Below are 22,979 nucleotides of genomic sequence, written 5' to 3'. Positions count from 1 at the left end.
TACGAAACAAATCTGACCCCATACGAGACATGGTCGATCAGTTCATATATGTTTACCTGGATGACATATTGATTTTTTCTTCATCTCTCCAGGAACACGTGCAACACGTACGACGAGTGCTTCTGCGGTTGCTAGAGAATGGATTGTTTGTCAAGGCGGAGAAATGCGTTTTTCATGCACAGTCTGTTTCTTTTCTAGGACACATCATTTCGACTGAGGGTGTTCGCATGGATCCTGAGAAGGTTAAGGCTGTGGTAGATTGGCCATCCCCAGAGTCTCGCAAGGCCCTGCAGAGATTTCTGGGGTTCGCCAATTTTTATCGGCGTTTCAACTAGCCGCACCTCTGACCGCTTTGACCTCCCCTAGTTTGGCGTTCAGGTGGTCAGAGGCTGCGTTTGCCAAACTGAAAAGCTGCTTTGTTTCAGCTCCTATTCTTGTCACCCCTGATCGCTCACGTCAATTCATAGTGGAGGTCGACGCATCAGAGGTGGGGGTAGGAGCAGTGTTATCCCAGCGCGCATCCTCAGACGGAAAGGTTCATCCTTGCGCGTATTATTCTCACCGTTTATCTCCTGCGGAAGTTAACTATGACATTGGCAATCGGGAGTTGTTGGCCGTCAAATTGGCACTGGAAGAGTGGCGTCACTGGCTTGAAGGGTCGGGTGTACCTTTCATTGTATGGACGGACCATAAGAATCTCGAATACATTAGAACTGCTAAAAGACTTAACTCCAGGCAGGCTCGGTGGGCATTGTTTTTCGGTCGTTTCGATTTTACACTTTCTTACCGGCCGGGTTCCAAAAACATCAAACCCGATGCTTTATCCCGTCTTTTTGAGCGTTCCGATCGTACTGCTACTCCCGAGCCCATTTTACCGGAGACCATCATTATCTCCGCGCTCAGATGGGAGGTCGAATCAAAGGTGTTGACTGCCTTAGAAGGGGTAACGCCCCCGGCTCGTTGCCCACCGAACCGTTTATTTGTGCCGGAGGGGTTACGGTCAGACGTTCTCCAGTGGGGTCATTGTTCCAGTGTTGCTTGTCACCCAGGGGTTAGTAGGACTAAATTTCTAGTCAAGCAACGATTTTGGTGGCCTGGTATGGCTCGCGATGTCCACGACTTCGTCTTGGCTTGCTCGGTCTGTGCTGTTGGTAAGACTTCCAATCGACCTCCAGATGGGTTACTCTTACCGCTGTCTGTCCCTTCGAGACCCTGGTCCCACATCTCGCTAGATTTTATTACCGCCCTCCCACCCTCCAAGGGTAATACGGTGATTTTAACCGTAGTGGACCGGTTCTCGAAGGCGGCTCATTTCATCCCCTTGCCCAAATTGCCATCAGTGAAGGAAACAGCGGTAACTGTCATTGACCACGTCTTCCGTATACATGGCCTTCCGACAGACGTGGTTTCTGACAGGGGTCCCCAATTTGTGTCCAAATTTTGGCGAGAATTTTGTAAATTGTTAGGGGCGACTGTTAGTCTTTCATCCGGGTTCCATCCCAAGAGCAATGGTCAAACCGAGCGAGCCAATCAGGATGTCGAAAGGGCATTGCGGTGTTTGGCCTCCAACAATCCTTCATCCTGGTGTCAACGACTCTCAATTGTGGAGTACGCACACAATTCTCTGCCAGTGTCATCTACGGGCATGTCTCCATTTAAGTGTAGTTTAGGGTACCAACCACCTAATTTTGTTAGTACTGAATCCGAGGTGTCGGTCCCCTCCGCAAACGCACTAGTCCAGAGGTGTCACCGCACCTGGACCAGAGCTCGTAAAGCTCTGCTCCAGGCAAGGTCGCGCACCAAGGCTAAGGCCGATCACCACCGGTCGAAGCCTCCCCGTTACGTCGTCGGTCAAAGAGTGTGGCTTTCAACCCAGAAGATTCCGATGCGTTCCGTTTCGAATAAGCTTGCTCCCAAATTTATTGGCCCGTTTTCTGTTACCAAAATCATTAATCCGGTAACAGTGCATCTTAGCCTTCCTCCTGCGTACAGGAGGGTTCACCCCGTCTTTCATGTGTCCAAAATTAAACCGGTGATTTTTTCCCGTCTTAATCCGCCTGCCCCGCCCCCCCCCCCCGCCTCGTATCGTTAATGGGGAGACCACGTATTCGGTTAATCGTATTCTGGACTCTAGACGGAGGGGACGCGGTTTTCAGTACTTGGTGGATTGGGAAGGTTACGGTCCGGAGGAAAGAAGGTGGGTTCCTGCTCGGGACATACTGGATCACCGCCTTATTGATGATTACAATCTTCAGGTAAAGCAGGCTGGGAACGCCAAGGGGCGTTCCTAGGGGAGGGGGTACTGTCACGGTAGGAAATCCTCTGTTTCCTCCGTGTCATGTGTGTGTATGTTTGTTTGTTCACTCACCTCTGCCATGTGCTCGTTTGATTAAGTGTTGTCACCTGTGTATGATTGCCTCGCTCCAGCTGATCCTCATTATCCATCAGCTACATATACTCACTCAGTTCTCCTCCTGTTGTCAGATCCTCATTTCATGTTGCTGCTACCACTTGGATTATCGTCTCTCGTCGTCGTGTTGGATTTGTGTTCGTGTTGTCGTCTCCATGTGAGTGTTTGGTTTGTTCCTGGTTATATCCACTGGCCATCATCACACTCTTCACCGACTTCACGATTCAACACTCTTCACGCCACCGTAGACCTTCGATCACCATTGCCAACATCCTGGACTCAGTCATTCATTTTGTTGTTTCACTGTATTTAACCATCTTTCTTAATAAATCTGTGTTGATCGTCTGCGCTTGCCTCCTCCACATTATTGTATCGTTACATTTAAATCATCTATATTGATGTATTGTAGTTAATCTGACAGAGTGACACAGTTTCACCCTGTGTTGTTAAAGTCTACCGTCAACCTCAAATATGACCAAATTGTAATCTTCAAAGCTGAACTTGTCCGGTTCAAAGCTGAACTTGTTAATATTTTGAATCCTATCAACATTTACAAAAGGAGCACTATTAGTTTGCATCACTTTGATCTCAGGCGCAGTAACATCATCACTTCTTTGCTTCTCCTCTCATTCAAACCTCTAAAGTCAGGAGTGATGATTTTACTTCACGTCTAAGTGCTCTTCCACAATACAGTACAATATAGTTCTCAATTTTATCTGCTTAGAAACTCGGCATGTTTGTGCCACCATAATACTCATGTAACTACTCATGTAAGAGTCTTTAAATAGAGAAAACATGGAAGTGTTTGGTTGCTTGTAAATTCATCCCTGTTTGGATCCTAATGAATGAATGGTGGTAGACTAAATGGACGCTGTATGACGAATAATTGCACGGATTGAGAAAAGAGAGGTATGTATTAATTTGTCTAACTTGAGGGAAGAACATAGTAAAATATTGAAAGACGGTGGTGTTTTTTTACATATTCTTTAATTGAAATTTAAGTAAATCATAAAAGAATACCAGATTTATCTTATTTAAGCCCTGTGTTAAGTGTACTGTGCATAAAATGTGTATAAGTGCCTTTTTTATGTGTTGCTGAAATGTTATAGCCTGACTACGTCAGACTTTGTACTTCCGCTAAATTTCATTACGCTTCTGTACTCAGTCTGAGATACCTCCAATCAGTGCTTTAAGTGGGCCGGAACGCGCCGGTACTAAATACCGCCACTTCCAAATATAGCTCTTGAGCGTACCACCACCTCTCCGTGCGTCCAGAACGTGCTTTTAGCGTACCGGAACACTCATTTGCACATCTGTTTAAAAATCAGAGGTTTAATTTAATCCTTTGGCTGCGCTGCCCCTTTTCAGAGCGCCCTTCACAATGTACACTTCCTAATTCGTCCCACTGAGAGCAGAGACTACATTACCCATACACCCTTGCGTTTGCAAGTTAAAAGCGAATGCGTCGCTTTTGCCGCTGACTGTCAGTCAGTGTGGTCTGGACTGGAGAGGTGTGTGTTTGTGTGTGAAACGCGCATCTGCTCGATTAAAATGAAAATCCAAGGAACACTTAATATGCCCTCCTTGTTTTAGAATCTGAGTAGTAAAAGAACAAGGTCAGAATCAGAAGACTCGCTGGCTGACATCCCACCAAGCCAGAATGACAGCTACAGGTCAGACGCAAGCTTTATCCAATACCCTTTTGTAGGTACGTGACAATCTCCGCTGTGTCACGGCTGTCAGTTTGGTTCAAGCACCTTCAGATTTCCTCAGGCAATGTGCAGAGTAAAAACATTCTTGAAATTGTAATATACCTTTAGTTTAATTGCTAAACTACAAGTGAACGAAATTTTAATTAATTTGAACAACGGCGACCACGGGAGTTTTAACACCCGCAAAATCCTTTGAACATTTTAAATAATTACTTAAATTTTATAAATTTGAACAATGTACTTGTTTTTAATGATTCCTTTGTGTTTTAAATTGTTTTATCAGTAGGCTTTAAATTTGTATTGTTTGTTGTGTCTGTTTCTGTTATTGTGTGTAATTTGTGTAATTGTTGCTCCAGGGCTCCCTTGCAAAAGAGATTTGAATATCTCAATGGGACATCACCTGGTAAAATAAAGGGTAAAAAAATTAAGTGATGACTTTCTAGTTTCAAATCCCTGCTGAAAAAAACAGCATACCAGCAAGACCAGCGTATGTTGTGTTTTGGTGCTGGTTTGCTAGTGAACACCAGCTAAACCAGCATCAAACCAGCATCATCACCAGCATTAGCACCAGCTAAACCAGCATCAAACCAGCATTAGCACCAGCTAAACTGCAGCATTAGCACCAGCATCCCATGCTGGTCATACCAGCATATGTTGTGTTTTGGTGCTGGTATGTTGGTGACCACCAGCTAAACCAGCATAGACCAGCATAATTCCCATGCTGGTCCATGGTGGTTTGATGCTGTTTTTTTCAGCAGGGATGGCCAGTATTTTGTTATTCTTGAACCCATGGACATGGTCTTAGTGTCATTTTAAAGTTTTTTTTCAAGCTCTTTCTATCTTTAACCATGCTGAAAATTTTACTCACATATCTACCGTTTGCACATTTTATTTATGTTCTGTAGATATTTCAAGCTCAAGCAAATCCACAAACTTATAAAATGATTTATTATTTTTTACAAGGTCGTCTGTTGACTGCTGAATATAAAACCCCTTCAATATAGGAGTCGAGTCAGCAAAAAAAAAAAAAAAAACATAGAGTACCGGCACCTCTTTTGGGCCACTTAAAGCACTGAACCCAATCACTACTGATCAGCAAATGTGCTGATCACTGCAGTAAGTTGCTACTCAAAAAAAAATCCAAGGTTGGCAGGTCTGAAATTGAAAGCAACTTTTTTGTTCTAAGCTAAATGCCAACAGTTACACACACAAAATGTAATGAAATGTCTGCTAAATGTAGAAATGTAAAATATTCATGGAATTTTCTCCTGAACATTATTTGGAGATTTCAGAATCTTTTTGATTGGGTATGTTGTGCAGTATGCAGGCCCGGCGCCACGAGGGGGCAAAAGGGGGCATTGCCCCCTCAGATCTGATTTAAGCCCCCTCTGTTTTATTTTTGTATTCATGGTTACCAATAAAATGTTCATCCTTTTGAGTTAAATAATAATTTAACCTTATCCCCATCCGGGATTTTGAATGTTCAGTGACGTGATATTACTGTCAGATTCAAACGTCTTTCGCGTTGGTTGACGCTGAGCCAGACGGAAGAGCTCAGTGCTGTCATACTATTTATCAACACAATGCAGTGTTTTCAAACTCATAATGTTTATTTTAGATTTCAGACATTTAAATACACATAAGCATTGGTAAAACAATAGCATATAGTTTGTAAAATACACCCTGATGTCTGTGGAAGCAGCAATAAAAATCTATTCAAATAAGATCATAATATGCAAATAATAAATAAAAATTATTTTCAAATAATAATATTTTGCCGACCGTGTGTTATTCATATCAGACAAACACAGTGGAAGCAACTATGAAGTTTACTCTATTATTATAAAGTTTATAATGATACCTGTTTGAAAGACAAGGATGCGCACCTGTCAATCAGCTATAACAGAGCGAGGCCAGAGACAAACGTGCAGGAAATAATAGGCTATATGGAATAATTTGTGCATCTTTGAATAACTGTAAGAATACATTGCCTTTAAATATCATTTTTGTCATATAAAGCTTAATATGACAAAATATAATAATGTTTTATCCACTTTTATTTAAACTTGCGGTTAACAGTGTGTTTGGCGCATTTAGCCTACCTCAGAGTTTATTTCAGTAATATTGCTGTTTTTCCGGTAATAATAATACAATTTACATGTCAATCCTGCTTCCTTCTCTGTTTATTAATTTTATTATGCTGTTATGTTAAGTTATAGTGTCACACGTCGGGGCTGGCTGCTGCTAGACTAAAGCCACGCCCCTTTTAACTTCCACCTCGAGGAGGTCCCCAAAGCCAACCCAATGACCAGACAACACAAGTGCACGTAAGTATAAAAACGTAGACTTTATTTATTTAAATTAGATAAAATGGAGTTGGGAAATGGGGAGGGGAAAGGGATTTAAAACTAATAATCTTGGCTCTGCCCTCCAGGTGGGCCGTGGTCTGGAAGAGTAAGGGAAGGGGACAGAAGGGGTCCAATGCACTGCGGGGAGGGGATGTGGGACTCAGGCTCCTCTGCCTGGTCTTGAAATCCCGTGGCGCCCTCCTCTTCCTCCTGTAGGTAGAATGAAAACAAGATAAGTGTTGGGCTTGTGATGCTTTCTTCGTTACGTACCCTTCTTTCACTTCACACAGTGTTTCTTCAATACGTGGTACTGGGGATAGTTGCAGCGAACGTTCCTTTGTCTCACATCTGTGTCTCTTTTCTCCTTTTCTACAGACTGCCACTGGAACACAGAAGATCGGTTAATTTTGACTACGACGGACTCCCTCACCTTGTTTCGGCCGGGAACAACGTGCGGTGAGTACAGTACAGGTAAGGTTTTACTCGCTGCTTCCTCTGCTTTCTTTCTCCACAGGCTGTTAACTCTTCATTTGGAACGACGTCCAGTAAGTACGGGGTTCTTTCTCTTTCTTGTTCCACAGGCTGTTAACTCTCCACTTGGGACAACGTACAGTAAGTACGGACCAGACAGGGTTCTCCTCGGGTTCGTTCTCCTTCTCTCTCCACAGGCTGCAGGCTGGGACACAAGATACGGTTATTCACAACTGGTTTGCTCTCACCTCTCCACTTGGGACAACGTACAGTAAGTACGGTACAGACAGGGTTCTCCTTGTTTCGTTCTCTTTCTCTCTCCACAGGCTGCGGGCTGGGACACAAGATACGGTTATTCAAAACTGGTTTGCTCTCACCTCTCCACTTGGGACAACGTACAGTAAGTACGGTACAGACAGGGTTCTCCTCGTTTCGTTCTCTTTCTCTCTCCACAGGCTGCGGGCCGGGACACAAAGATACAGTTATTCAAACGCTGGTTGGCTCTCACCTCTCTGCTTGGGACAACGTACAGTAAGTACGGTACAGACAGGGTTCTTCTCGTACACTCCTTTCGTTTTATTTCTACACAGCAACACTCTTGGTCAGATGGCAGTCAGATTTCACAGATGTTAAATTTGGATTGAAAATGTGGTGGACTTACGGCAACCGGACTCCCTCAATTTACCAGATGATTCGAGACTGGTTTGATGTAACGTCGGGGACAAACCCTCTCGACGATCGCTGCGGTTGCAGAGGGGAAAATGCCGCGCTGTCTCACCGAGCCGAGCGCTGCCCTCTCCTTGCCACTTGCTAGGCGGTAGAACACCGGACAGGGGCGCCCAACAAACTCCACATAAAAACTGAACACAAACTGTGGTTTTAGATGTTCCTTTATACTGCCCTGCTCAGCGTGTCCTCCAATCATCAGCCGTTCCTGTTAACTAGACGCACCTGCATACAATTCGCGGATTTTCCCTCTCGCGGCCCTACCGGAAGTTCCGGTGTTCGTCTTTTCCGGTCCGGGCGGAGACACTTCCGGGCGGAACCAAACTCCTAATTTCGGTTCCGCCCCTGGAAAGATCGTCACCGTGTGACAATAGCCTATGTTGATATTTATATGAGACGTCCATTGCCGTTATATAAATTCTCTCGTCTAATATTCAAATCATATGCGGAGTAATCAAAGTAGAAAGAATATAATAGGATATAATAGAGAAATAATAGGATATTTATTGCAGATGTTTATTGCCATTGAATACTCTCGTCTATATGGAAATCACATAGGACATAGGCTATATAATGTGGTATACTGCACAGTTACCCTGCTAATTTTAATTTATATGTGGAGATAAATAAACCTTTGCAAATCTGCTGATTTGATCCATTCATGTCCTGACCACCAGGCTAGAGATTTTAAACATTCTTAATCCACACTTACTAGCAGGGCTTGCCATTAACACCCGCCAAATGCGGGTAGATTTCGGCTGTGGCGGGTAAGACAGCCAATCCCACTAGCCACTTTGGCAGGTTGAATATAATTTTTTAATTGGAGTTTTCTTAAAAGTTATGCGAAATGATAAACAATGCGCAATGCGACACCCGAAACTACAACTCCCATGAGCACTCTGCACCCAGCGCAATGAACAGAGGCGATCAGCGGAGCGTTGCGGACCAAAGCGCCACCTTCCAGAGCGCGCACGAGAGCTGATGGATTTGCGAATGCACAAGAGGACGCAGTCTGAGCGCATACACAGTTCGGGAAAGATAAAACAAGTGCATGGAAGTGACTGAAGAGATATAAATTGCGTGCGGAGAGAAATTCATAGCGCATACCTGAATGCACACGAAATCAAAGGAAACCCGCCAGCTAAGAGGTTCGAGCATCATTTTAATGTAGGCTACTTTGGACAACAATAATTCCCTCTCGACATTTGTCATTAAAAGTCTTAAATCACTTTTAACAGAAACCATGATCAAGCATATAAAATACAATCTGCATAAACAAGTTGAGAGTAAAAATCATATACTTTTCTTGATAGTATTTACTGCTGTGGTTAATAAATATTTAAAGTGGTTGTCGAGGGGTTTTGTGTTTATTTTTCAGTTAATCTTTTACACCCCTGCTCCACTTTTAATATATTCATTCAAAGCTAACCTATTTTTGCCTTACTAGCAGGTTTTTATGCACCTAAATATATGATATGATCTATACTAATATACCATATACCAGCTAATAAATGTAGTCTAAATTTGGGTGGGCACACTGCATTTGAAATTCAATCTGCATCTAATAAAAACCAAGTAAATTTGCTCGAATTAAAGTCATTTTATTATTAAGTCAAGCCCTGCTTACTAGTCTATCAAATAATATCTCATGCTCTATCATCATTAGTGAGTTTCTGGTTACCTGTGCTGTGCAGTTGCATATGGAGTGTTTTATTGACTGCTGCATTTAAAAATATGTCTTTTCAAAGCGAGATCTCAGTGTATCATTGATGGTATAAAGTTAAGCCCCCTCAACAATTTTACATGCCCCCTCAGTCATTTCATCCTGCAGCCGGGCCTGGCAGTATGACAGATACTGGTGAGATATAAATAAACCAATTTGTGGTGTGAAAGTACAGAATATTGTGTGCATTCTCTCTCCACGTATTAGTGCCAGGGTTAATCCTGTAAGATGGGGCATACAGGCAGAGGCAAACCAACACTGAGCCCTGTGCATACAGGTGCATTGCTGTTGCCCAAAAAATGGTGAAGGGGGCCTTTGAGACATCCGTGCCCAGGGGACATCATCGCCATAATCCGTCCCTGCTTTTGTCACTTGGTAACTTATCCATGAGTGTACTGTTCACTTGTTTAGAAGGACGAGTAAACACCTGTGTTTATTCATAATTGTTTCCAACTACAAACTAACTTTTGAATACTTATACTGGAAGCTGAGCGACCTCGTAAATGGACAGAAAGATTACCTTTGTGAACAGAGCTACGTAGTTTGTTGATCATTTTAGAGACCTTGGGAAAGGCGTAGGTAAGCCTTTGTTATTTTCTAAACACCTTCTGTTAGAATTTAGTTATGAGTGAGTGCCGTTTATGTATTTTTGTTATTAGTTAGGGAGTTTAGTTTGGGCATTGCATACGCCGAAGCTTTCAGTTTCTTTTCAACATTTTCTTTTTGGTAGTGAGTTTAGTTTGAGGGTTTTAGTTATTTTGGGGTTTTGGTTTGATTATTTCTTTTATTTGGCCTCACTCATCTTTTTCCCTTTTCCCATTTGAGTTTACTCAGAGCACGTGTGTGAGTGTGCTTGTAATAAACGCACACCTTATTTTCTTACAATTTACCCATTGTCTCTGGTTGTCTCTATTGTTATACTGTGTAAATAATATCTCCTTTAAATGTTGTGATAACATCCCCTAATAAATACATCCAGCAAGTAACAAGGTGCAAGCAAAAATGTGCTGTTTTGGGGTGTGTCCTTTAAAATGAAAATGAGCTGATGAAATGCAAACACTGATCACCATAATGATGGTTTGTGCTGTGAATTTTTTTCTCTTTCTCTCTGCACTAAATGGCAGTACCATGGTTGGATTGTGCAGATTAAGGGGTGGTATTATTATAATAAGATCCCCCATATAACATCATAAGGGGAGCCAAATTTAAACTGCTTAATATTTCACATGCTTGCAGAGAGTGATTTACCAAAACTAAGTTACTGGGTTGATCTTTTTTACATTTTCTAGATTGATAGGAGCCAAGGGGGACCCAATCATAGCACTTAAACATGGAAATGTCAGATTTTCGTGATATGTCCCCTTTAATGGTTTTATTGTACTGGGGCATTTTATTTAACTAATCTGCAATTCAGACATTAATTTACTTTAGTGATGGTCTTTAAACATATTGTTAGAAATGTTTAGTATAATCCACTGTTGAATATTCAGTATTGTATAATTTGGATTAAACTAATGTCAAATTAAATGTCAAAATTAAATGTTTGTCTTAAAAATAAGCTAACTGAGTTTTTTTTTTTAATTTAGACCCACACATTTTAGTGGCTCATATAACATTTTATTGATAGTGGTTTGTACACATAAAAAATACATGGCTGTAAATTAATAATATTAACTGTGAATAACTACTGTACAGCTATCTCTGTTTGACAGGACAAAATACAATTATTAAAATATAACATTATAATCAGTTGTTTAAAATTACTAATTAGTAAATGAAAGATTTATTGTTTCTTTGTTGTTGATTTATCACGTTCAGACTTCTGACAAAATCATTTAAAGACTCTCTGTATCATCTATATTGTCATATCACACAGTTTCACTGATCCATGAACATAAAACCCAGGATAAAGAGGTTTAGTGAATGTGGTGTTGACTCTGTGGATGAGGGTCATTGTGTCAGAGACGCTGTAGAAGGACAGAGATCCTGAACTGTGATCCACATAAACTCCTATTCTAGAAGATCTGGAAACTACTGGGAGTTTAGTTTTAATGTTTTTGTGCCTGAATAAACAACTGGAGTCACAGCAGCACAAACTCCAGGACTGATCATTAAATCCAAACACACACTCATCACCCTTTCCCTTCCTGCTGATGCTCTTATATGACACTGATATAAACACCGCACCACTCCACTCAACCTCCCAGTAACAGCGTCCACTCACACTCTTACTACACAACACCTGAGGATAAACATCAAATCTGTCTGGATGATCAGGATACGGCTGAACTCTGTAAATGTCAGTAATCACTGTGTTTCCCTCAGACAGACAGAGACTTTTATTTGCTGTTTTTAGATCTGCAGTGAAGTGATGATAATCTGATGGAGACAATTCAAAAACATTGTTTGAATGTAAAATTCTACATTTCAATAATTAAAATAAAACTTCCAAGTCTTATTTATTTTAGTTTTTGAGGACTGTCAATGTGTTAGGAAGTGAAGAGAGATCATTTGCAGTATAGACAGAATCTAATCTGATTGTTTAACTGTTATATTCTTCATAATCCTGTGTGTAAAAAGGTTTGTGAATGTGTGGACATTGTCAAAGTCCCTCTGTTCTGTAGTTGTACACCTTAAAATATATTTTGTTATCATTTTATTTAAGTGTGGATCATTTATGTTTATTTAAAAACTTAATGGCTTATACATTTTTATGTTAAATGAAAAACTTGATTAATGAACTGCTATTTGATCTCACAGTAGGGGTGGGCAGAATGACCAACAATCTATTTCACGGAATGAGTCATTTTATTTCACGGAACGGAATATTTCACGGTATACATGTTTTTCAGTGTAAATTGTTTTTTGATTATAATAATTTACAGACATTTGCCACTCACTCTAGCTTTTAACTAAATGCTCACCGCATTTTAAAATATGACAATTTAAAGTTAATAATGTTAAAGTGAAGATGCTGTCAGGACTCTGCCACGAGAGTTTGGTTTTATATTTATGTTTTATTGTGATGGCAGAGTTCTGACAGTCTCTTGTTTAATGTGGAGGCCATGGCTTTGGTTATTCTGGCATGTGCCTCTGGTGTCTCGTCTTTAGTCCCCGCCCCCTTGTTCTCCCTGTTAATTATTCATTATTAGTTTATCCCTTGCACCTGTTTTACCCTCGTTAAGTTTCCCTATTTAAGCTCCTCTTGTCTTTTGTCTAGTGCTGGATCATTGTGTTCATTCGTGCCCTGTTGCTGTTTGCCATGTTGTTCTTCAGTTTAGTTTAGTCTTGTTAATCAAGTTGTGTATGTATTTGATATATCATGTTTAATGTTGAGTTTTGCCCCCTCATGGGCTTTTGTTTTCTTGTCGTGTCAATAAATGTTCTTTGTTCACTCCCTGACATCACCTGCGCTTGGGTTCTCTTGTTCCCCGTCTCATATCCTGACAGAATGATCCAACCACAACTGAACCCAGCAGCGATGTCGGGGAAGTCAGCGCGTTCTGCCCATCTGGAGCTGCCGAAGCCAGCGCGTTCAGCGCGGTCGGTGTTCCCAAAGCCAGCAGGTTCAGCTCGGATGGAGCCGCCGAGGCCAGCGCGTCCAGTGAGGCCGGAGCCGCCCAAGCCAGCGCGTCCAGCATAGCTGGAGCCGCCAAGCCAGCACAGTTCAGGGCGGCCGGATCCGCTCAAGCCAGCGTGTTCAGCGCGGCCGTAGCCGCCAAAGCCAGTGCGTCCTGCGCGACCGGAGCCGCAGAAGCTTGCGCGTTCAGCGCGGCCTGGGCCGCCTAGCCTGCGCAGTTGTCCAGTCCCGCACAGCTCTCGCGGTCGACTTGTCCCGCGGAGCTGTGACTACAGACTTTGTTTCATAGACTTTGTTTTGTGTACCCATGGACTCATGTCTGTTTTGTCTAGTGTTTTGGTTTTGTCTTGTGTGTTCCCCTGAGGAGCGTCTGGTAGTCGCTCCTTAGGGGGAGGCTACTGTCAGGACTCTGCCACGAGAGTTTGGTTTTATATCAGGACTCTGCTGTATCCTTTCGGTGCACGCTCTGCTGCGACGGCACACAGTCAATCAGTGTTCAATGGCGGCGGCATCACTCGGTCTCTCGTCGGTCTGTTTGTATAGTCTCTAATTCACGTATTGTGAGTCTAGTCCTAGTGTCAACCGTGTCCTGTCTGTCTATTGTCTGTCTAATGTCTACAATGCCGGATCTACACAAAATACTTGCCATCATATTTATTATTTTATGGATAACCAACAACAGCCCGGCGGTGGCACTAATAGTCAGCGACACGGGATCACTCACCTACAGCCGGGCAGATCTCCTACATCTCCGGGCCTCCACGCACAGCAACCAAAAACCACCAGTTGCACTTCCACCAGAGATCCAACGGAGACGTAGAGGCAGACGGGGAGGTGTGCGAACAAGACTCCGGAGGCGTCCATTCAGGCCCCCTCTCCCCTCCATCATCCTGGCGAATGTCCGCTCTCTACGGAACAAGACGGAGTTGCTGCACGCCAAATGCCTGGTGGAGAGGGCCTATAAGGACGCCTGCATCATCGCCCTCACAGAAACCTGGCTAGACGATGAAGTTCCGGAGTCCGAGGTCAGTCTTGATAACTTTTCCATCGTAAGAGCTGACAGGACCCGTCAGTCGGGCAAAGTGAGAGGTGGTGGGATCTGCATCTACGTCAACAACAGATGGTGTGAAAACATCAAAATCCACAAAAAGATATGCACACCAGACGTGGAGATGCTAACGGTGACCCTACGTCCCTTTTATTTACCCAGGGAATTTCTCACGGTGATCGTCAGTTGTGTTTACGTTTCACCCAGTGCTAACGCTAACGCGGCAGCAGGGTTAGTAGCTGACAACACCAACGCCATGCTAGCTGAATATCCCGAGGCTCCTGCGTTTATCCTGGGCGATTTTAACAGCTGTAGACTCAGCGATGTCCTGCCGTCTTTTCATCAGTGCGTGGATGTCCCCACAAGAAAGGATAACATCTTGGACTTGTGCTACGGCAATATATCAAACGCCTTCGGAGCCCGGTCTCACCCGCCACTCGGTTCATCGGACCACAACGTCATTCTCCTCCTTCCGCAATACAAACCGGAACTGAAACGAATCAAGCCAAAAACGTACACCGCCACTCAATGGTCGGATGATGCAATGACACAACTACAGGGCTCCTTTGCATGCACAGACTGGGCTATTTTCCAGGGCAGTCTGGATGAAAAAGTGTCACTAATCACAAACTATATCAAATTCTGCATTGAAACCACCATGCCTCTGGTGTCTCGTCTTTAGTCCCCGCCCCCTTGTTCTCCCTGGTAATTATTCATTATTAGTTCATCCCGTGCACCTGTGTTACCCTCATTAAGTTTCCCTATTTAAGCTCCTCTTGTCTTTTGTCTAGTGCTGGATCATTGTGTTCATTCGTGCCCTGTTGCTGTTTGCCATGTTGTTCTTCAGTTTAGTTTAGTCTTGTTAATCAAGTTGTGTATGTATTTGATATATCATGTTTAATGTTGAGATTTGCCCTCTCGTGGGCTTTTGTTTTATTGTCGTGTCAATAAATGTTCTTTGTTCACTCCCTGACATCCACTGCGCTTGGGTTCTCTTGTTCCCCGTCTCATATCCTGACAGATGCCCAGAAGATAACAACAGATTAAGTCTTGATAAGACAGAAACTTGTTTATAATTGAGTTATTAATTTTATAGACTATTGAAGCTATAGTATGCCTTTATTGTATTTTGTATTTATGCATACCTTACATAAAAGTTGGCAATATGTGAAGTGAACAGGTTAAAATATATGCAAAAACCTACAGACAAGATAAATACTTGTATATGAGAGACGAAGCTCTAGATATAGATATTATAAATATGACAGGTGCTATGATGTAATGATAGCACTGATCATCAAGGCTGTTTTAAGGTCTTGACGCCCTTTACTTTCTAGACCCTAACATTTGCATCTCTTTCTCGTCTTTCCGATCAAATATGTGTCACTGATATAAACGCGAGTTTTGTCTTAGTTTGCTTAAAGTTCAGAAAACATTATTACTATTAGCATTATGTGCCTTGTGCGTGCCTAGAGAGACCTCTGCATGCGAGAGACCGTCTCGGTTACAGATGTAGCCCTCGTTCCCTGAAGGAAAGGAACAGAGACGTCACGTTGTGACCGACGAATTGGGGAACCACTTCGCAGAGACCTATCTACTTCGAGAAACTAACAAAATGCCAATGAACTTGGCATGCAGGTATTTGCATAATGCCTGCGCCACCCTGCCAGGTGCGTATATAAGCCGCAGGTGCAAAATACCAAATCAGCTATATTATTTGCTGAGAAAGCTGAGCATGGTGCCCGGCCTGGTAACAGAAATGGAAAAGCAAACTGTGGCTACGGGATGTGACGTCTCCGTTCCCTTCCTTCAGGGAACAAGGTTTACATATGTAACAGAGACATGCCCTTTCAGTCGGTCATTACGACGTCACGTCGTGACCGGCAAATTGGGAAATCCTACCAATACGCCACTGCAGCTGGACCCTTCCAGTGCCTGCAGAAGCCCTCCGCCCTCCACGTAGGGGGCGGAACCTGAGGCTTATTGCAGAAGGCTGGTCACTACCTGTTCCTTAACCCACGATAGTGAACCAGAGAACTGGGGAAGCGACTTAGACTGGCGGAACTAGAAACACTGCGGAAGCCATCCCCTAAGAAGGTTTAACTGGATGACATAAGAATATGAAACAACCAACAGGTTGCTCATATACAGGTCTCTGAACAGTACATGGTATGACAGAGAGACGCAGAGCTGGCTCTGCTAAGTGAAAACGTGGAGGATTGTAACCCCACGGACTATACACTCAAAGGAACCCCACGTAGGGGATACAATGTGGGCGCCTAGCCTACACAGGTTTACAGAGATTACATCAGTGATAGGCTGACCGCCAATGCTCCGCGACATCAGCCATCAGGGCGGTGGAGAAGAACAAAAACAGTTTCGTAACGTTTTTGCACTAATGGCCTTCCATAATGGTGCAAATGTGCAGCACCAAAATAGAGGCTGCAAGCCGACATACGAGCAAACCTTCAGTGTTCTTACTGGTTTAAGAACATTGATCGGATATCGCAGCGATATTGACTTTAGTGGTGGATGGTGACAGCCTATTCTCCAAACGGTGCTGGAGATATGAAAGCACGACTCTGATCAGGCATTCTCTGGGGTTTTCTCGTTGAGAAGAACACCAGTCGACAAACAGGTTCCATTTAAGCACGTAAGCCTGTCTCGTAGACAGTGCTCGTGCTGCAGCGATAGTGTTAGATACCTCTTGCGCTAAATCACTCAGAACATCCGCGCTCCGTCCAGAGACCACACATAAAGGCACCAGAGGTTGGAGCGCGGGTGCCATAATGTGCCCCCTTGTTGAGAAAGAAGGTCCTTCCTCAGGGGAATCTTCCAGGGAGGGGCTGTCGCGAAGAGTGAGAGTTCTGGAAACCAACTCCTGGTGGTCCAGTATGGTGCAACTAAAAACACGCTCTCCTCGTCCTCCCGGATTTTTCACAGTGTCTGTTCAAATGAGGCTCACTGTGGGCAATGCATACTTGCGCATGTTTCGCGGCCAGCTGTGTGCCAGTGCATCCACGCCGAGCAAGTCGTCGACTAGTGAATAAAACAGGCGACAATGGGCCGTCTCTGGAAAAGCAAACAGATCTATCTGCGCTCTGCCGAAATGTCTCCAAATCTGCTGAACCGCTATAGGATGGAGTAGCCATTTGCTGGGACGCACAGCTCAAAAGAGCACATCCGCCTCTGTATTGAGCGCACCCGGGATGTAAATGGCACGAAGAGACCTCAGATTATTCTGACTCCCAAGTGAGGAGGGAATGGGTGAGATGCGACAGGTGACATGAGCGTAAACCACCTTGGCAATTGATGTATGCAACAGTCGCAGTGTTGTCTGTGCAGACTAATACGTCTTTGCCACATAACTCATTGCTGAAACGGACGAGCGCAAGATATATAGCCCACATCTCGCGGCAGTTTACGTGCCAATGCAGCTGGGGTGTCGACCAGACCCCCAAAGCCACAAGCATGTCATAAGTGGCTCCCCAACCCGTGTTCGCGGCATCTGCGCAAACTATTGCATGCCTGGAGACCTGAATCAGAGGTATACCGGCCTGGAGAAAATCACGGTCCGACCACGGGGGGAAAGTGCGACGACACGCAGGTGTAATGATAACACGGTGAACGCAGTGCAGCCACGCTCTCCTCGGGACTCGATCGTGTAGCCAATGCTGAAGCGGTCGCATATGGAGCAGCCCAAGCGGTGTCATGGTTGCTGCTGCTGCCATATGCCCTAGTAGCTTCTGAAATTGTTTCAGTGGGACAGTGCTCTTGTTCTTGAACGTATTCAGGCAAGTCAGAATTGACTGTACACATGCAACTGTTAGACAAGCTGTCAAATCGATCGAGTCCAGTTCCATACCGAGAAAAGAGATTTTCTGCACGTGACAAAGTTTGCTCTTTTCTCAGTTGACCCGAAGACCCAAATGAGCGAGGTGTTTCAGAGTTAAGTCTCTGTGATAGCAAGGCGTCTGACGTGTTTGAGCTATAATGAGCCAATCGTCTAGATACGCAAAAATGCGCTCACCTCCGAATGGGAGGACTTTCTACTGGTATGCTCGCCCCTCAAATGCAAAGCGGAGAAACGGCCTGTGTCGGGGGAGAATCGATACGTGAAAGTACGCGTCCTTCAGGTCGATAGATGCGAACCAATCATTTGGACGAATGCATGGAAATATGCGTTTGGGCGTCAGCATTTTGAACGGCATTCTGTGAAGTGCATGGTTCAGTGTACGCAGGTCCAGGATCGGTTGCAAGCCACCACTTTTCTGGGGTACAATAAAGTAAGGACTGTAAAACCCTGACCTCATGTCGGCTGGAGGGACCGGCTCGATCGCGTCTTTGGCCAGGAGGACAGCAATCTCTGCAAGAAGGATGCGCGCATTGGCAGCTCTCACCACGGTGAAACGAACGTAGGAGAATTTGGGGGGACACCGGGAGAATTGAATTGCGTAGCCGAGATGAATCGTGCGTAAAAGCAAATGCGATGGGCTGGGAAGCTGTTTCCACACCCCCAGACACCGTGCGAGAAGTACTGTCTTGTGCTCGACCACAAGGACAATGAGACAAACAGACCCAGTTCCTGTTGCTGTGAAGATCATCGCACCACTGATCCACTGGCTGTCCTTCAACGTGATGACCAGCCGATGCCCTACCAACGACCACCGGCTAAACCAGTTTAATTCGCTTACCCGCCTCCTATCCCTACCGTTTCTATATATATATAAATATAGATTAAATCCTCCCAAGGGTTTTTGTCCTTCTAGGAGTTTTTCCCATTGGGTTTTTTCCTAGGGGGTTTTTTCGTCCCAGGGAGAGTCAGCCAACTTTGGCTTAACTTAGCACTTTACTGTATACGTTACATTATTAATATGCTCGCTTGTACGGTTTAACCGCTTTCTCTACTTCTTATATTATCTATTGATTTTCTGTGTTCTCCTCTACATCTTCTCATGTAAAGCTGCTTTGCAACAATTAACACTTGTGAAAAGCGCTATATAAATAAAATTGAATTGAATTGAATTGAATTGAATAAGGGCACGATCGGTGTACTCGTGGTGTGTGCAGCTGAGGTGATCGCCGGTGTGTGCCTTTCGGCCACATCGACAGCAGTGTTCTGTGTGAAAACACTCACTTGAGTCCGTTGGTGGGTGGGGGATGCAGGTGAGACTCTGTTGAGGATGCCTCAAGCCACTCGATGCACCTGCTGGCGAAGGAGGAGAACGATGGGTTATGAGCCCGTAGGTGTCTCCTACGCACCTCTGAGGAGTCGGAGAGCGCGAAGGGCTTATGAGCCCGTGTGTCTCTCCCGCGCTCCTCTGAAGAGTCGGAGAACGAGGGGGGTTATGAGCCCGCTCGAGTCCCTGGTACTCCTCTGAAGACCTGGAGATAAAAGTGGAATTAGCTCTTTTTGTGACTGAGTGGGTGCCGACTGAAAAGTCGGCGGAACAGAAACAAAACGAAACCAAGGATTCCCCATCCGGCCCTCCTCCGGTGGGGGGAGTGGTGCCTTCACCATCTCCCTAAGAGCGATCCCCTCCATCTCCAGGTCGCCCATCTCAGGGCCACTTGTTCTTACATTTTCCACCTTTTGTAGCGGGCTGAGCGGGCGGGGCGAGCTGCTGGTGACCGGTTCCTCACTTCTTAGAAGAGCCCCGGGGAGTATACCCCCTGGCATCTCCACCCTCGAGAGAGGTGAGAGGGGAAGGCTGATACGGCCGTTTCCGGGCGGAAAACAGGGTTGTCCACGACTGCGTAAACTCCTCATGCACCTCCTGGACGAAGGGCATGGGGGGTGAGGACTGGGCAGCCCAAGCACCCCCAAAGTACCAATCATCGAGGCGGCACGGTTCGGGTGGGGGAGGTTCAGTCCACTCCAAGCCGACCGCTGCCCGAGCGAACATGGCTGCCATCTCAGGGTCGAACGCAGGCCCCGCAACCTTACCCGAAGGAGGAAGCGGGTCTGGATCGGCGTCCAAGGCTTATAACCCCCCCTCCGACGTTACGGTGGACATTGTCTCCGGAGGAGGCTCAACAGAGCACGAGGACACTGTAGAACACAGGCCGCTCTTATCCATCGGGACCTCAGATGGCAACGGATCAGGGCGCTGGGAGCCACTGGACGACCCAGCGGACCGACCCAGCACCGTTATACGGAGGTCATCCTTCGCCAGTCTAGCAGCTGCACCCCTGGCAGCATCAGGCTTGGAAGGCGGGGGCCATTCCCGGAGGAACGCCACCCGTCTCCGCAAATCTGCCATAGACATGCCATCACAGATGGAGCATGAACTATCACGGAACGCTGCATCCAGAAACGGAGAACGGGCGGAATGCCATCTTTAAAAAGACGCACCCGACCGTGACACGAGTGAGTGGCGGTTCCCCAATTCGTCGGTCACAACGCGTCGTCGTAGTGATCGACTGAAAGTGAACGGTCGGCTGCTGCATGAGCATAGAGAGAGAGAGAGAGAGAGCGAGTCTCGCTGCGAAACCCCTGGTGGATTCACTGGCACAAATAACTTGTTCATTTTTTTATGAGTGAATTATTTTACAAGTTTCTCTGTCACACTCAGTCTAGCATGCGGGAGGGCAGAGTTAACCACGCCCACTTATTTGCATTGTGCGGAATAGAAGGAATAGAAAAAGTGTTACGTCTGATATTTTATTCCGTGGTAATGGAATATACCTTCATACCGCCCAGCCCTATCTCACAGTTATGTTTCATTGTTAGTGAGCACAGTTATTTATTTTCTGTTTATTCTGCACATTCAGTTTGATTCATGAGTATCATTAGAGGAGTTTAAAATGACTGAAATGCAGATTATCACTGTTCATGTCTTTATCAGCATCAGTGTGTTTATGTGTTTGTTTATTGAGACTCACATTTTAGGAACTGCTCCCTGGTCTCAGGTTCAGGAGTAACTATGTTGAAAAAATATTCATTCAGAATCAGTGAGTGATATTCTCTCGTTTTCTACAAAATATAATATTATTTTTACATGATGTGAGAGAAATCAGTGCTTTACCTTTATCATATATCTTCTCTATCTCTTCTCTACAGTAATCCTCCAGTTTCTCTCTCAGATGAGACACAGATTTTCCTACATCATCAAAAGAGATGAGAGCGCTGGCAGTGATGCTGAGTGAGTCTGAAGATCCAGGAGGAACAGAGAGAGACTGAAAACTCTACACAAACACAAAGACAAACAACACAAACATAAACTGATGACACTGAAACATTTCATAGAAAATATAATCTCAGTAAAACATGCTCTTCGCTTCTTAAAGATCACTGTTGTGTTTTCAGATCTCTGTTACCTGGAGGAAATGGATGTGATCATCTGTGTGTGAAAGCTGCTCCAGCTCAGCGTCTCTCCTCTTCAGATCATCAATCTTCTGCTCCAGTCGCTTCAAGAGTCCTTCAGCTCGACTCACTGCAGTCTTTTCCTGATCTCTGATCAGCTGTGTCACCTCAGATTGTCTTCTCTCAATGGTTTGGATCAGTTGAGTAAAGATCCTCTCAGTGTCGTCCACTGCTGTCTGTGCAGAGCGCTGTTAGGACACACAGAGAGAGGAGCATTAGAATCAGCAGCATTCACTCAGCTCTTACTGGTACATCACACAGTGAACTTCAGTCAAAGTCATCCAGCACTGAACTCCTCACTGACTGATTGAATGAGAGTCTTAACTGAGTCTGAAACAGATCTGAAACAGCAGACAGCAGTTGTTCTTCTGATCAAAACTCACCTTATGAGTCTCCACAACATCTCTCAGCTCCTGAAGCTTCTTCTGGCTCTCCTGGATTCTCTGCTGATATTTTCTCTGTGTCTCCTTCAGTTCTTTCTGTTGGATTTATAAATAATAATTTAACATATAAAATGTACATTAGAGTGATTTTTTTACAAGTTAAACTCTGCAAATCCACCCCTGGGCGATACAGTAGGTCCAAATGGCATCTTCACAATGTCTTTAACTTTATAAATCAAAGGAATGTGATGTACAGTCTTGTTCAAAATAAAAGCAGTACAATGTGACTAACCAGAATAATCAAGGTTTTTAGTATATTTTTTATTGCTACGTGGCAAACAAGTTACCAGTAGGTTCAGTAGATTCTCAGAAAACAAACAAGACCCAGCATTCATGATATGCATGCTCTTAAGGCTGTGCAATTGGGCAATTAGTTGAAAGGGGTGTGTTCAAAAAAATAGCAGTGTCTACCTTTGACTGTACAAACTCAAAACTATTTTGTACAAAAAAAAAAAAATTCTGGGATTTAGCAATCCTGTGAATCACTAAACTAATATTTATTGTATGACCACAGTTTTTTAAAACTGCTTGACATCTGTGTGGCATGGAGTCAACCAACTTGTGGCACCTCTCAGCTGTTATTCCACTCCATGATTCTTTAACAACATTCCACAATTCATTCACATTTCTTGGTTTTGCTTCAGAAACAGCATTTTTGATATCACCCCACAAGTTCTCAATTGGATTAAGGTCTGGAGATTGGGCTGGCCACTCCATAACATTAATTTTGTTGGTTTGGAACCAAGACTTTGCCCGTTCACTAGTGTGTTTTGGGTCATTGTCTTGTTGAAACAACCATTTCAAGGGCAGTTCCTCTTCAGCATAGGGCAACATGACCTCTTCAAGTATTTTAACATATGCAACCTGATCCATGATCCCTGGTATGCGATAAATAGGCCCAACACCATAGTAGGAGAAACATGCCCATATCATGATGCTTGCACCTCCAGGCTTCACTGTCTTCACTGTGTACTGTGGCTTGAATTCAGAGTTTGGGGGTCGTCTCACAAACTGCCTGTGGCCCTTGGACCCAAAAAGAACAATTTTACTCTCATCAGTCCACAAAATGTTCCTCCATTTCTCTTTAGGCCAGTTGATGTGGTCTTTGGCAAATTGTAACCTCTTCTGCACATGCCTTTTTTTAACAGAGGG

The 22,979-nt window shown here is 44.4% G+C and overlaps 2 protein-coding genes and 1 long non-coding RNA gene across 3 annotated transcripts in view; all 3 read right to left on the bottom strand.

Annotated features, from left to right (window-relative positions):
- The window catches only part of LOC141350968 (uncharacterized), a 125,626-nt gene that overhangs the window by 55,946 nt on the left and 46,701 nt on the right, over window positions 1-22,979 (bottom strand). The gene's annotated exons all lie outside the window — the stretch shown is intronic.
- The window catches only part of LOC129443099 (tripartite motif-containing protein 16-like), a 65,702-nt gene that overhangs the window by 41,244 nt on the left and 1,479 nt on the right, over window positions 1-22,979 (bottom strand). Inside the window, exons 2-5 of the mRNA XM_073856744.1 lie at window positions 21,768-21,863; window positions 21,339-21,572; window positions 21,047-21,206; window positions 20,904-20,942 (exon numbers count right to left, since the gene is read on the bottom strand). Of these exons, the coding sequence (XP_073712845.1) occupies window positions 20,904-20,942; window positions 21,047-21,206; window positions 21,339-21,572; window positions 21,768-21,863 (529 nt within the window). The remainder of the gene's footprint in view (window positions 1-20,903; window positions 20,943-21,046; window positions 21,207-21,338; window positions 21,573-21,767; window positions 21,864-22,979) is intronic.
- LOC141366183 (cytolytic toxin-beta-like) lies at window positions 11,236-13,031 on the bottom strand. The gene is made up of 2 exons (XM_073871653.1): window positions 12,839-13,031; window positions 11,236-11,769 (listed from the first exon to the last, which is right to left on the bottom strand). Exons 1-2 carry the CDS (start codon window positions 13,029-13,031, stop codon window positions 11,246-11,248), a joined length of 717 nt encoding a protein of 238 aa, XP_073727754.1. The 3' UTR covers window positions 11,236-11,245.

The sequence above is a fragment of the Misgurnus anguillicaudatus genome, chromosome 2, assembly GCF_027580225.2.
Source record: "Misgurnus anguillicaudatus chromosome 2, ASM2758022v2, whole genome shotgun sequence".
Classification (NCBI taxonomy): Eukaryota; Metazoa; Chordata; class Actinopteri; order Cypriniformes; family Cobitidae; genus Misgurnus; species Misgurnus anguillicaudatus.
Note: the sequence above shows the minus strand (reverse complement) of the source record. Positions and strands in the feature narration are given on the sequence as shown.

Excerpts from the sequence above, each read along its gene's own strand:
- LOC141366183 (XM_073871653.1), bottom strand. The coding sequence starts at position 13,031 with ATGCTGGACGCGCTGGCTTGGGCGGCTCCGGCCTCACTGGACGCGCTG. Across the intron at positions 11,770-12,838 it reads AGTTGTGGTTGGATCATTCT|ATTATCATCACTTCACTGCA; the intron begins GTCAGGATATGA and ends TGTCTCCATCAG.